General features: G+C 38.2%; 1 protein-coding gene and 1 non-coding gene across 51 annotated transcripts in view; both read right to left on the bottom strand.

Annotated features, from left to right (window-relative positions):
• Window positions 1–12,998, bottom strand: part of RIMS1 (regulating synaptic membrane exocytosis 1) — a 254,173-nt gene that overhangs the window by 10,147 nt on the left and 231,028 nt on the right. For all 50 annotated transcript variants that reach the window (XM_027768198.1, XM_027768199.1, XM_006168296.3 and 47 more), the window contains 2 exons: window positions 6,338–6,476; window positions 3,768–3,880 (listed from right to left, as the gene is read on the bottom strand). In XM_027768198.1, coding sequence (XP_027623999.1) covers window positions 3,768–3,880; window positions 6,338–6,476 — 252 coding nt within the window. The remainder of the gene's footprint in view (window positions 1–3,767; window positions 3,881–6,337; window positions 6,477–12,998) is intronic.
• Window positions 574–680, bottom strand: LOC114006129 (U6 spliceosomal RNA). The gene has a single exon (XR_003547889.1). It is a non-coding gene; the product is annotated as a U6 spliceosomal RNA (small nuclear RNA).

Here is a 12,998-nt window from a genome sequence, read left to right as displayed (position 1 = left end):
CTTGCCATACCAAGATCCACCTCAAACAGGGCCAGCCTTCCAGCCAGCCAGAATCATGGGCATGTGTCCAGTGTGTTCAGGTCAACTCAGGATCCAAACCCAGGGCCTCTCCCACAGCTTCAGTGTTTTGCAGTGGTGCCCTAAGCCCATCATCTTCTTTTATCTTCATTCAAGGTCTATATTACTAGTTAAAGTTTTCACTTATTTTAGCTTGGTTTGACCTTTTGAATGTTTTTCCTACTCCAAGATTTTAGAAACATTAATATAAGTGTTTCCCAGTACTTTTTTATGCCCACAAACAAAACAACTTTAATAGATATTATTTTGTATTCAAGAACCTTAAATGCTTTGCAAACATTGTCTCTAATTAATCCCCACAACAACCCTGTGAAGTAGGTATGACTCCCATTTATAAGACAGGGAGACTGACGCACAGAGAGGTTAAGTGACTGGCCCAAGGTCACAGAATTAAATTCACTGAAGAGCCAGGACCTGAGCGCCTTAGCCTCGCAGCTCCCAGACAAATACCTCATAAGAGAATCTTTAATAAAAAGTATCTTTAAACAAACAAACAAAAATATGGAAAGCTTCACAAACTTGCATGTCATCCTTGAGCAGGGGCCATGCTAATCTTCTCTGTATCATTCCAATTTCAGTATATGTGCTGCCAAAGCGAGCACTTTCCCAGTACTTTTTAAATGTTTTTTTCCACCCTTCTTTTTTTATAGTTGAGTCTACAATATTAATTTTTTTTTAAGTTGTGAAGTAGGAAAACAATTCGATATCTTTTTTTTTTTTTTTTTTTTTTGAGTTGAACAGTTAGGCCAACACCCTTTAATGAATAGCCCACCCCCAGCTCCATGCTGTGAAATGTCCTCTTTGTGCTGTGTTTGGACCTATTGTAGACGCTGCCTTGAAGGTTTCTGGTAGTTCAAAGATTTATAACCAATTTTATTTCATTTTTTGTAATATCTTACATTAGAAAAGTGCTCTAGAAATTAGAACAGTCATTTACACCCAACAACATCCTAGCTAAAATGTTGCTTCTCTCTTGTATTACTATTATGCTATATTACGTGGTCTTGTTAACAATGAAATATCATTTTTCCTGTTGAAAAAAAATTCTTACCCATTGCTGGGGTGGCAAGGGTTTGGCGGCCAACAAGCTGGGCTGGTCCCAGTCCATCAAGAAAATCACTGAATTGACTGTCAGCACCCAATCGCACGCCAGGAAATATCAAGCTATTAGAAAAGGACAAAAACAGAACAAAACCCAAACTATTAGATCTCCTAGAATTCATTTTGTTTTTATTTGACAAATTCGTATCATGAAATATAAACACTACTTAAAGACTCTGTTTACTTACTGCTTCTTCTCATTATCTATGATCCAAGCATAAGAGGCTTAACACTGACTGATAAAATGTCTCTCAATTTAAGACCTAACATTCTATGTGGGGGCTGAGTTATAGTTTTTTTGAAAGCTTTTTTTCCCCATATGTTACGTGCGCTCCACCATACAGAGACGGTGAGAGGGAAAGTGAGAAATTATCTTCCAGGGGTATGGCCATGCCTCACTCCCTTCTCTTCCATTCTATTCCTTGGATTTTGGGCATGCATGCACATGTGCTTGGCATGATTTTCAAGCCACCACTTCCAAGACTCAAATTGTGGTCAGCCATATGGGAGTCCAGTGCCTTAAGGACCATGCCACCTGCTGGTCTCAGTAATGGTTTTTAATATGCTAAGTGTTCTGGAACTCACAAAACCAAATCTATATCACTACATAAATATATTGCTCACATGAATATAAGATGCAAATTTTTATGTCTTACTTGTTTATGAACATTAGTATTAATGTTAAAATTTTTAAAAGTGGCTAATAAGTCCTTAAATAAATAATGTAGCTTAGTTCTTATTTATAAATAATATATTTAATTTTTAAGTTTTAAAGGAATTAAATGTTTAAATTACCTGAGACTTGTGTCTAAACAGGAATTAACTGGTTAAGTTATGTCTATTTCTTACTATATAAAACCATCTAAAGTCCAAGGCTATGAGCTGCTTCTGTTTTACTGATGTAATTGCCTCTGTAATGAGAACCATATGTGTTACATTGTTGGCATTCAGTAAGTCCTTTTTTAATGAACATACTTCTATAGGAATTGACTGTTTCCACAGTGTTGTGACACATACTATTTCGTCACCACTGAGGGAATGAGACATGACACACATTATTATCCCATCTACAAAGTATGGGAATAAATTGATGAGAGAGGGAGTGGCTTATCTATGTTAAAGGCAACTTTTAATTGGATCATTATTTTTGTTTCAGAAAATAATGTTTCCAGTCTTTCACTTATACATTGTTTTGTATGACTTCATCAAATACTGGCATTTGGTCAGCAAGTTTACCTTCATAACTTTCACACCTGCCAATAGTTGTTGTCACTTATACCTTGCTAGAAACATGAGTGACAATCATTTGATCAGAAATGCAGGGACCAAGCAGTTTCAGGAATGGGAAAGTATATCATAAACACTGACTGGCACAATTTGATTTCATTTTCTAAATAAAAAGAAAAATGCCAGTAAAATAAATTTTGAACATGGATTGATATAGAAGTGATCACAAAAGTAACAAGTGAATAATTACGGAAATTTGTGTACGTCAATCTCCGTGCAGCCCACTGCAGCTAAATTGCTTCTGTGTAAGACCTGCTGTCAATAAAAGTGCAGTTTACCAGAATAATTCTAAAGCATAGGGAAAATGCCTGTTTTGTGCAGGAGTCATATGAAAAGGTAAAAACAAAGTAAGCAAAACCAAGTAAAGGAAAAAGTCTAGTTATGTTTTTTCAGAATTAAACTAATTTCAGAATTCACGAAATGCTTTAATCGGAAAATAATGAGGAAGAGAGAACCTGAATCTTTTTCCTAAAATTAAATTAAGTCAGCTATGTTTTCAAAGGCAATAATTGTAGGTCACTTACATGTATGAGAGTGTTATACATAGAGCCCAAAATAGGGTCGTCAGAAAAATCAAGACGTAGTTTTCTGTTTTTCTTCGCAAAAATGTGTCATGACTTTTCCGACAACCCGACAGTTTGGAGAAAAGTAGGGAAGTGGGAAATCTGTTTTATTATTATTATCATTATATATTTTTTGTTTCTAAACATTGGTTCAGATTTTGGCGACAGGGTCTGACTATGAGTTTCCCCTATGAAAGAGCACATGACAGGAAGCATTTCTACATTACACATTCGGTTAAGGACTACCCCGAGCTTCACTGGATGATGGAAACCAGTCTTTTCATGTGAATCTTCTCTGAAAGGTATGAGTGACTCGGTACAGAGTGTGTCTATGCGTATTCATGATAGATCTTGCTGGCTTAAAATGAGCAGTTAAGGGGCCGGCAGGTGTGGTGGTGATTTTTTTTTTTTTTTTTTGAGTTGAACAGTTAGGCCAACACCCTTTAATGAATAGCCCACCCCCAGCTCCATGCTGTGAAATGTCCTCTTTGTGCTGTGTTTGGACCTATTGTAGACGCTGCCTTGAAGGTTTCTGGTAGTTCAAAGATTTATAACCAATTTTATTTCATTTTTTGTAATATCTTACATTAGAAAAGTGCTCTAGAAATTAGAACAGTCATTTACACCCAACAACATCCTAGCTAAAATGTTGCTTCTCTTTTGTATTACTATTATGCTATATTACGTGGTCTTGTTAACAATGAAATATCATTTTTCCTGTTGAAAAAAAATTCTTACCCATTGCTGGGGTGGCAAGGGTTTGGCGGCCAACAAGCTGGGCTGGTCCCAGTCCATCAAGAAAATCACTGAATTGACTGTCAGCACCCAATCGCACGCCAGGAAATATCAAGCTATTAGAAAAGGACAAAAACAGAACAAAACCCAAACTATTAGATCTCCTAGAATTCATTTTGTTTTTATTTGACAAATTCGTATCATGAAATATAAACACTACTTAAAGACTCTGTTTACTTACTGCTTCTTCTCATTATCTATGATCCAAGCATAAGAGGCTTAACACTGACTGATAAAACGTCTCTCAATTTAAGACCTAACATTCTATGTGGGGGCTCAGTTATAGTTTTTTTGAAAGCTTTTTTTCCCCATATGTTACGTGCGCTCCACCATACAGAGACGGTGAGAGGGAAAGTGAGAAATTATCTTCCAGGGGTATGGCCATGCCTCACTCCCTTCTCTTCCATTCTATTCCTTGGATTTTGGGCATGCATGCACATGTGCTTGGCATGATTTTCAAGCCACCACTTCCAAGACTCAAATTGTGGTCAGCCATATGGGAGTCCAGTGCCTTAAGGACCATGCCACCTGCTGGTCTCAGTAATGGTTTTTAATATGCTAAGTGTTCTGGAACTCACAAAACCAAATCTATATCACTACATAAATATATTGCTCACATGAATATAAGATGCAAATTTTTATGTCTTACTTGTTTATGAACATTAGTATTAATGTTAAAATTTTTAAAAGTGGCTAATAAGTCCTTAAATAAATAATGTAGCTTAGTTCTTATTTATAAATAATATATTTAATTTTTAAGTTTTAAAGGAATTAAATGTTTAAATTACCTGAGACTTGTGTCTAAACAGGAATTAACTGGTTAAGTTATGTCTATTTCTTACTATATAAAACCATCTAAAGTCCAAGGCTATGAGCTGCTTCTGTTTTACTGATGTAATTGCCTCTGTAATGAGAACCATATGTGTTACATTGTTGGCATTCAGTAAGTCCTTTTTTAATGAACATACTTCTATAGGAATTGACTGTTTCCACAGTGTTGTGACACATACTATTTCGTCACCACTGAGGGAATGAGACATGACACACATTATTATCCCATCTACAAAGTATGGGAATAAATTGATGAGAGAGGGAGTGGCTTATCTATGTTAAAGGCAACTTTTAATTGGATCATTATTTTTGTTTCAGAAAATAATGTTTCCAGTCTTTCACTTATACATTGTTTTGTATGACTTCATCAAATACTGGCATTTGGTCAGCAAGTTTACCTTCATAACTTTCACACCTGCCAATAGTTGTTGTCACTTATACCTTGCTAGAAACATGAGTGACAATCATTTGATCAGAAATGCAGGGACCAAGCAGTTTCAGGAATGGGAAAGTATATCATAAACACTGACTGGCACAATTTGATTTCATTTTCTAAATAAAAAGAAAAATGCCAGTAAAATAAATTTTGAACATGGATTGATATAGAAGTGATCACAAAAGTAACAAGTGAATAATTACGGAAATTTGTGTACGTCAATCTCCGTGCAGCCCACTGCAGCTAAATTGCTTCTGTGTAAGACCTGCTGTCAATAAAAGTGCAGTTTACCAGAATAATTCTAAAGCATAGGGAAAATGCCTGTTTTGTGCAGGAGTCATATGAAAAGGTAAAAACAAAGTAAGCAAAACCAAGTAAAGGAAAAAGTCTAGTTATGTTTTTTCAGAATTAAACTAATTTCAGAATTCACGAAATGCTTTAATCGGAAAATAATGAGGAAGAGAGAACCTGAATCTTTTTCCTAAAATTAAATTAAGTCAGCTATGTTTTCAAAGGCAATAATTGTAGGTCACTTACATGTATGAGAGTGTTATACATAGAGCCCAAAATAGGGTCGTCAGAAAAATCAAGACGTAGTTTTCTGTTTTTCTTCGCAAAAATGTGTCATGACTTTTCCGACAACCCGACAGTTTGGAGAAAAGTAGGGAAGTGGGAAATCTGTTTTATTATTATTATCATTATATATTTTTTGTTTCTAAACATTGGTTCAGATTTTGGCGACAGGGTCTGACTATGAGTTTCCCCTATGAAAGAGCACATGACAGGAAGCATTTCTACATTACACATTCGGTTAAGGACTACCCCGAGCTTCACTGGATGATGGAAACCAGTCTTTTCATGTGAATCTTCTCTGAAAGGTATGAGTGACTCGGTACAGAGTGTGTCTATGCGTATTCATGATAGATCTTGCTGGCTTAAAATGAGCAGTTAAGGGGCCGGCAGGTGTGGTGGTGAGAGGTGGTGAATTCCCACATGGCCGACTGCGGTTCAAGTCCCAGACCTGGTGTCTTGCTTTCTCACTTTTCCTCCCTCTCTCTCTCTTTCTCTGATTAAAATGAAAAAATAATAACAAATAAAATTAAATAAAATAATATTTTTAAAAAAATGCGCAGCCGAATTTCTGGATAAATGAAGAAGCTGCACAGTAAACCTTGAGGGTTTGATGTTCTACTGATTTCAACCAAACCAGAGTCCTGAAGCCTCCAGACACGCCGACATCACTTACTTCCCCTCGGAGCTGTAACTGTTGATGCTGCCATCAGTAGACTCTCGACTTGGCTGTCTCACCATCTTCCGCATTTCAGCTGCCATTCCCGTTTCTGTGCTTCTCTGTATGGTACTTTTTAACTTCTTGTGGCCTGATTCTGACAAGAAGAGAGTTAAAAAACAAAACAAAACAAAAACACCTGAGGTTGACTTAGGCAGTTTACTCCTGAATAACAATTAACTCTGCAAATATAACAGTTATTTTTGCATAGCATTAAAAATTCAATCAGAAGCATAGTGGTCTAAGAGAATAGTTTAGAATTAAATCACTTAGCCAGAGTTTATTGTGCCTAAGAGGGGCAGCAGTGGAGGGTTTACTATGGCCACAGTGCCAGAGATGGCCTGAACCTCAGTGAACCCAAATGAACTCCTGACAACTTCAGTAAAAACTTAGATTTGGCACCAAACTGTTAGGAGGAAAAATAATGAACAACCTAAGAGGTTTCTACTCATACAAAATTCTCTAGATGTCTTGGAATAGACCTAAAGGAATTGATGTCTTTTTTTCTCGAGAGGTTTTTGCTATAGGGCACGCGCTCACCAGAAAGACAGACAGAGAGACAGAAAGCGAGAAATCACCCCCCGGGGGGATGGCCACACCGCAATCCCTTCTCCATTCTCCTCTCGGGATCTTGGGCACGCACGCACACGCGCCCAGCTTGAGTTTTAAGCCACCGGGTCTGGGACGCGAACTGTAGTCAACTACACGGGAGTCCAGCGACATAGCCATTACGCTAACTGCTGGTCCCAAGGAATTGTTGATGTCTTTCAAAGAGAAAAGACACTGCTACCAAGCATGAAAAATGCCAGTTTTGATGCATCACACATCAGCAGTCCTCATAAAGAGAATGAATGATACCTTATATGATGATTTTCATAGCACTTTAACATATAATTACCTTAGCTAAGATTGTATATAAGTTACTAGGGAGGTAGGAAAGGTATGACCTCATTCCAAGGTAACATAGCTAGCTCATGGCTTGTGACTGGCATCTGGGGTGGTAAGGGTCTGTTTGCACTGGGAATTACATTGACTAATAACGTTCACTTCAGTTCTTGATAAACTCGAAGTTCACAACAAATTTCTTGAGCCCCTTTGAGATGCACTAACATCTTATTCATAGCATGGAAATGAAATGCTAAAACTTTTTTCTTTGATTATATGTATAAGCATCAATGAGTCAGACAGACTGTTGGACCTTTTTCCATCTATACTTCTATATGCATTTCTGGTTTTCTAGTTTATGTACAGTACTACTTAATACTCATTAGTGATATGTGCAAATATGCTTGTATATACGTAACTACATATACACATACATAAGCTTTTCAATCCTTATAAAGCCTCTATAAAGCAAGTTTCTAAACACACTTTTAGATGGGTCATACAAGAAACTGCAGTTTTGCATCTAACTTTTTGGTAACTCCAATTCTTTTGTAAATTGTCTAATAAAAGACCTCATAGGAGGACCAGCATGTGGCATAATGGTTATGTTGCTGGACTGCCATGTAGTCCTAGATGTGGAGGATTGAAATTCATGCCAGGTCCACGTGTGCGCGTGCCCAACATCCCAAGAGAATGTAGGAGAAGGGACTGTGGCGTGGTCATCCTCCCTGGTGGTGAATTCTCACTTTCTATGTCGTTACCTCTCTCTCTCTCCAGCAAGCACACAAGCCCTATAGCAAAAATACCTGTCTGAAAAAGAAAAGGAAGTCCTCAAAGGTTATGCCATGTAGATTCAATATTGACGTTTAACTTACATTTTAAAAATAGATTTATTAAATTCTTATTTTATTGTTCTGAATCTTTTTTAAAACAAAGATGATATTTAATAATTTGGGAGGTTTTTTTTTTTATACCTATATATGCTTCTTCACTTGGTTTCTGTGATCAGCTCTTTTCCTCCTTTCTCACTGGTCGCTTCTCCTGGATCTCTTGTGCTAGAACCTCCCCTCTTCAAAACTTTTCACTTTTTTCTACACTTACTTCCTAGCTCATCCTAACCACAGCTTTAAAACTATTTATATCCTTACGTCTCCCAAACATGCATCTCTACTCCTAATTTTTCTTCTAAATGCTGGAGTCATTAATCTGCTTATTTTATTGGCTCCATTCAAAGATCTAAAAGATATTTCAATGTTAACATAAAGAGAACTCTTCATTCTCCACGTCCATCACCTTACCACAATCTCCTGCCTAACTCTCTTTCCTCAGTAAATGTACCTCCATTAACTTAGTTGCTCTGGCCTAAAACACTGTAAGCACCCTTGGGACCAGCAGTTAGTGTAATGGCTATGTTGCTGGACTCCTATGTAGTCGAACACGGTTCGCATCCCAGACCCAGTGGCTTAAACTCACGTCAGGTGCGTGTGCGTGCGTGCCCAAGATCCCGAGAGGAGAATGGAGGAGAAGGGATTGCAGCGTGACCATCCCCCCTTGGGGGTAATTTCTCACTTTCTGTCTCTGTCTTTCTGGTGAGCGCACGCATCCTATAGCAAAAACCTCTCCAAAAAGAGAAAAATAAATAAATAAATAAACTTTGTAAGCACCCTTAATACCATTTTTTTTTTCCCAAAGTTTTTGCCACAAAGTGCATGTGCTTGCTAGAGAGAGATTAAAAGTGAGAAATCATCCTCTGGGGAGATGGGCATGCTGCAGAACCTTCTCTTCCATTCTCCTCTCGGGATTTTGGATATACATGTACATGCGGCTGGCATCTTTTTCAAGCCACCAGATCCGGGATTTGAACCATGGTCAGCCATGTGGGAGTCTAGTGCTGTAAGTAGCATGTCACCTCCTGGCACCAATTCCTCTTTCTAACATATCCCACACCCTATCCATCAACTAATCCTCTTGGTTTTAACTTCAAAATACATCATGAATCTGATAAGCCTCCACTTTACTGCTACAATCCACTATGCCAAGTCACTATCATCCCGGAGCAAGACCACTGCAGTACCCACTGAACTGGTCTCACCGTTCTGCTCTTTCTCCTCAGAATACTCTCTACACAAGAGCCATGGAGATTCTTCTGATTTTGGTTTTGTTTCAGAGAGGTTTTTGCTATAGGGTGTGTGCATTTGCAGGACAGACACAGAGATAGAAAGTGAAGATTGTGCCCCTCTGCCCAGGGAGGACGGCCACACTGCAATCCTCTCTCCTCCATTCTCCCCTCGGGATTTTGGGCACACACACACACATCTGGTGTGAATTTCAAGCCACCAGGTCCTGGACTTGATCCAGAGTAGACCATGTGGAAATTCAACACCTTAACCACAAACAACCTGTTGGCCTGACCATGGTGATTCTTAAAAACCGTAAACCTATGAGGACTTTTTTTCTTTTCTTTTTTTTTCAGATCTTGAGCTAGAGAAATTAGGGCAAACTTTAAATCTAAGTGATGAGGTGAAGCTGGAGACTGGAAGAGAAACAGTAAGAGGATCAAGAGTATGGAGGTTCAGGTTAGAGTGTTCATTAACTCAGTTTTAACTCCATCCAACAGATGCTTACAGAACAGTATGTGCATCATACACTGTTCTAGGGACATATTGATAACTACAAATGTCCTGCTATCATGGAGCGTACATTCTAGTGTGTGTATACAAGAAGGCAATGAACAAATTAACAGATATGACTGGTAATAGTGCTATGGAAAAACATTTGCCAGAATAAGGTCCCAGAGACTGATGGGTAGAGGAACAATGGCTTTATTTAAAAAGGAGTCAGAGTCTCTCTCTCTTTTTATTTTTTAAGAAAAAAATTTTGTATAGGGTGTGTACATTCACCAGAGAGACAGAGGGCAAGAAATCAGCCTCCATGGGGGATGTCCATGTTACAGTCTCTTCTCCTCCACTCTCTTTTCAGGACTTTGGGCACGCACACACATGCACCTGGCAGGAGTTTCAAGCCTGCGGGAATGGGACCTGAACTACAGTTGGCCACGTGGGAGTCCAGCAATGTAATCATTATGCCATCTGCTGGTCTCAAAGCCAGAGACTCTTAAACCAGAGGATACAAGCCGTGAGTGAACAGGAAATAACACAAAGAGTGATTGGTCCTAGTGATGGTGATGAAAAGCTGCAAGTAACGGTAGTCAGGAGGGCACCTGTCTTGCCAGAAGCACTTAGGTCCTCAGACTTCCTGTAGTCTCTCTGCCGTCCATGTTGGCCCTGGTCAAAAGGCTGTCACCTGGAATCTCAGGGCTCTGTGCACAGCTGTAGTCCAGATGAAGGGGCATGTAGACTGTCAACACCTGACTTCTCTTGCATTTCCTAAACCCAGGTTTCACATGGTTGTCCTTTATTGCATATTTGTTCAATAAGTGAATAGAAAACTTTAACGATGAGCAATCTGTATTTGTGTGTGTGTGTTTCTAAATTGGGATATCAAATTTTCTTAAAACCTACAAGGTATCTTAAAGTTCTTAGAACAATTTTAAACCCTAATAGCTTTCAAAGTGTAATTGTTACATACTTTGAAGAAAGTATTATCAGAGAAGAGAATGTTCTTTTTCTTTTTCTTTTTTGGAGAGGTTTTTCTTATTGGGCGTGTGCGCTCGCCAGCCAGCCAGAGAGAGACAGAGAGACAGAAAGCAAGAAATCACCCCCTAGGGGGGATGGCCACGCTGCAATCCCTTCTCCTCCATTCTCCTCTCGGGATCTTGGGCACGCATGCACATGTGCCTCGCGTGTTTTAAACCACCGGGTCTGGGACGCGAACTGCGGTCGACGACATGGGAGTCCAGCGACCTAGCCATTACGGTAACTGCTGGTCTTTATACTTGCTTTTCTTTATAATTGCTTAATTTTGTAAGTTTAAATAATACATTTTTAATTTCAATGTTTTTGTTTTAGTTTTAATTTATGATGGCAGATGGACTTATACCTAGATGATGTCTTCTTCATATTAGTAAATATTCGCTGAAAAGTTTCAATAAACTAAGCAATAGAGAGGACCAGGTACAACCTGAATATACAGTTCCAGCTTTGAATTTGTTATTTAAATTCATAAGGATGTTAATATACATCTTGAATCCAGGAATTGGAGGGAATACTGTATTAGTAGATGCAGAAACTCTAAATATGTAGAAAATATAATCCATGCAACAAATCATTCCGTGCTCACCCTGGGGCCAAGTCTTTTCCAGGTCCCGATAACACAGTAAGAACACAACAGACAAAAACTCCTGCCCTAAAGCGGCTTACATTCTAGTATGTATAAATGACTTGATTGACATCATACTACTTAGCTTCAAAAACTTGAATCAGAAATCTGGCTTTCTGAACTTCAGTCTTATGATTATCCATGGCACAGTTTAGGAAAAACACAAAGTCTGGCCTAATTTACTTTGCAAATAGAGCACTGGTTTAGCCACACAAGTATTTTTAGGTATTATACACTCACATATGGACTTACAATTCCATTCGTGAAATGTTGTTAAAATCCCATATATTTGGGTCAGCTCTGTGGTACAACTATCATGTGCTTCTGTGGAGAAGCCAGATCCCACCTGGTGACCCTGATGTAATTGCCCAGCCTGAAATACGCCAGGCATGCACAATAGTGCCCAAGATCTGAAGGGCTGGAAGACGAGAGGAAGGGGATGGTGGAGGGGTCAGGCTCTGTGCAGACTGCTCCAGCATCTCTCACTCTCATGTGTGCTGCTCTATTATGATCAAAGAAAAACAAGTCACATACACATGACAAATCAGAAAAATTCATACCATGTGGAGGCAACATTTTACTAGTGTTATGAAGATTAAAACAGTCCCTCAAAGAATGTTCCAAAAGGTGTCACGGTTACATATGAACTCTTCCTCTCTTTTCAGATTGAATGGCATAGGTTATATTTAGAAACATGTCACTGCATCATTAATTTACTCTGTAAATGCTCATTAAACAAGAACGTATAAAACCAATAGGTATTATTCTGGGTGTTAAAGATACAACATTAATAATACAGGATAGCACATACATTAAACACATATGTATGAGGAACACATCAGGAGAGAGAGAGATCAACCGATGGATTGGTAGGATATACTGGCATGTGGATGTAATTAAAACTTATGATGCTAAATGTAATCACCAGGGAGGAAATAGATATTTTAAAAAGTAAACAAAATGGAGTCTGTGATATTTTCATGTTTAAAGGTCTAGAAGAAAATAAAGACAGTTAAAAAGGCTGAAAAGGAGGGAGACCTTTTAAGGCTGGGAGGGAAAACAAGTGTGATATAGCACAGAAATATAAAAATTAGAAAAAGGAAGTGTTTTAAGAAGTAAAAAAAAAAATAAAGAAGTACTGATTACTACTGAGAGTTTTAATAAAACAAGTGTGATATAGCACAGAAATATAAAAATTAGAAAAAGGAAGTGTTTTAAGAAGTAAAAAAAAAAAAGAAGTACTGATTACTACTGAGGATTTTAATAAGAAAAAGACCTAGAACTGACCACAGTGTTTGGCTCCATGGAAATCACTAATTTTGAGAAGAGTGCATTCAGTGAGGCAGTAGGGCTAGAAGTCTGAAGAGAGAATGACAGTAGCTTCTCAAGAGTAGCTTCCGAAGAGAGAATGGCAGGTGAGTAAAGAATATAGCTCCTATAATTGTGAAAAGGTTTG

Source organism: Tupaia chinensis, unplaced genomic scaffold (genome assembly GCF_000334495.1).
Source record: "Tupaia chinensis unplaced genomic scaffold, TupChi_1.0 Scaffold145685_1, whole genome shotgun sequence".
In the NCBI taxonomy this organism is placed as follows: domain Eukaryota; kingdom Metazoa; phylum Chordata; class Mammalia; order Scandentia; family Tupaiidae; genus Tupaia; species Tupaia belangeri.
This window is presented reverse-complemented; position numbering and strand designations above follow the sequence as displayed.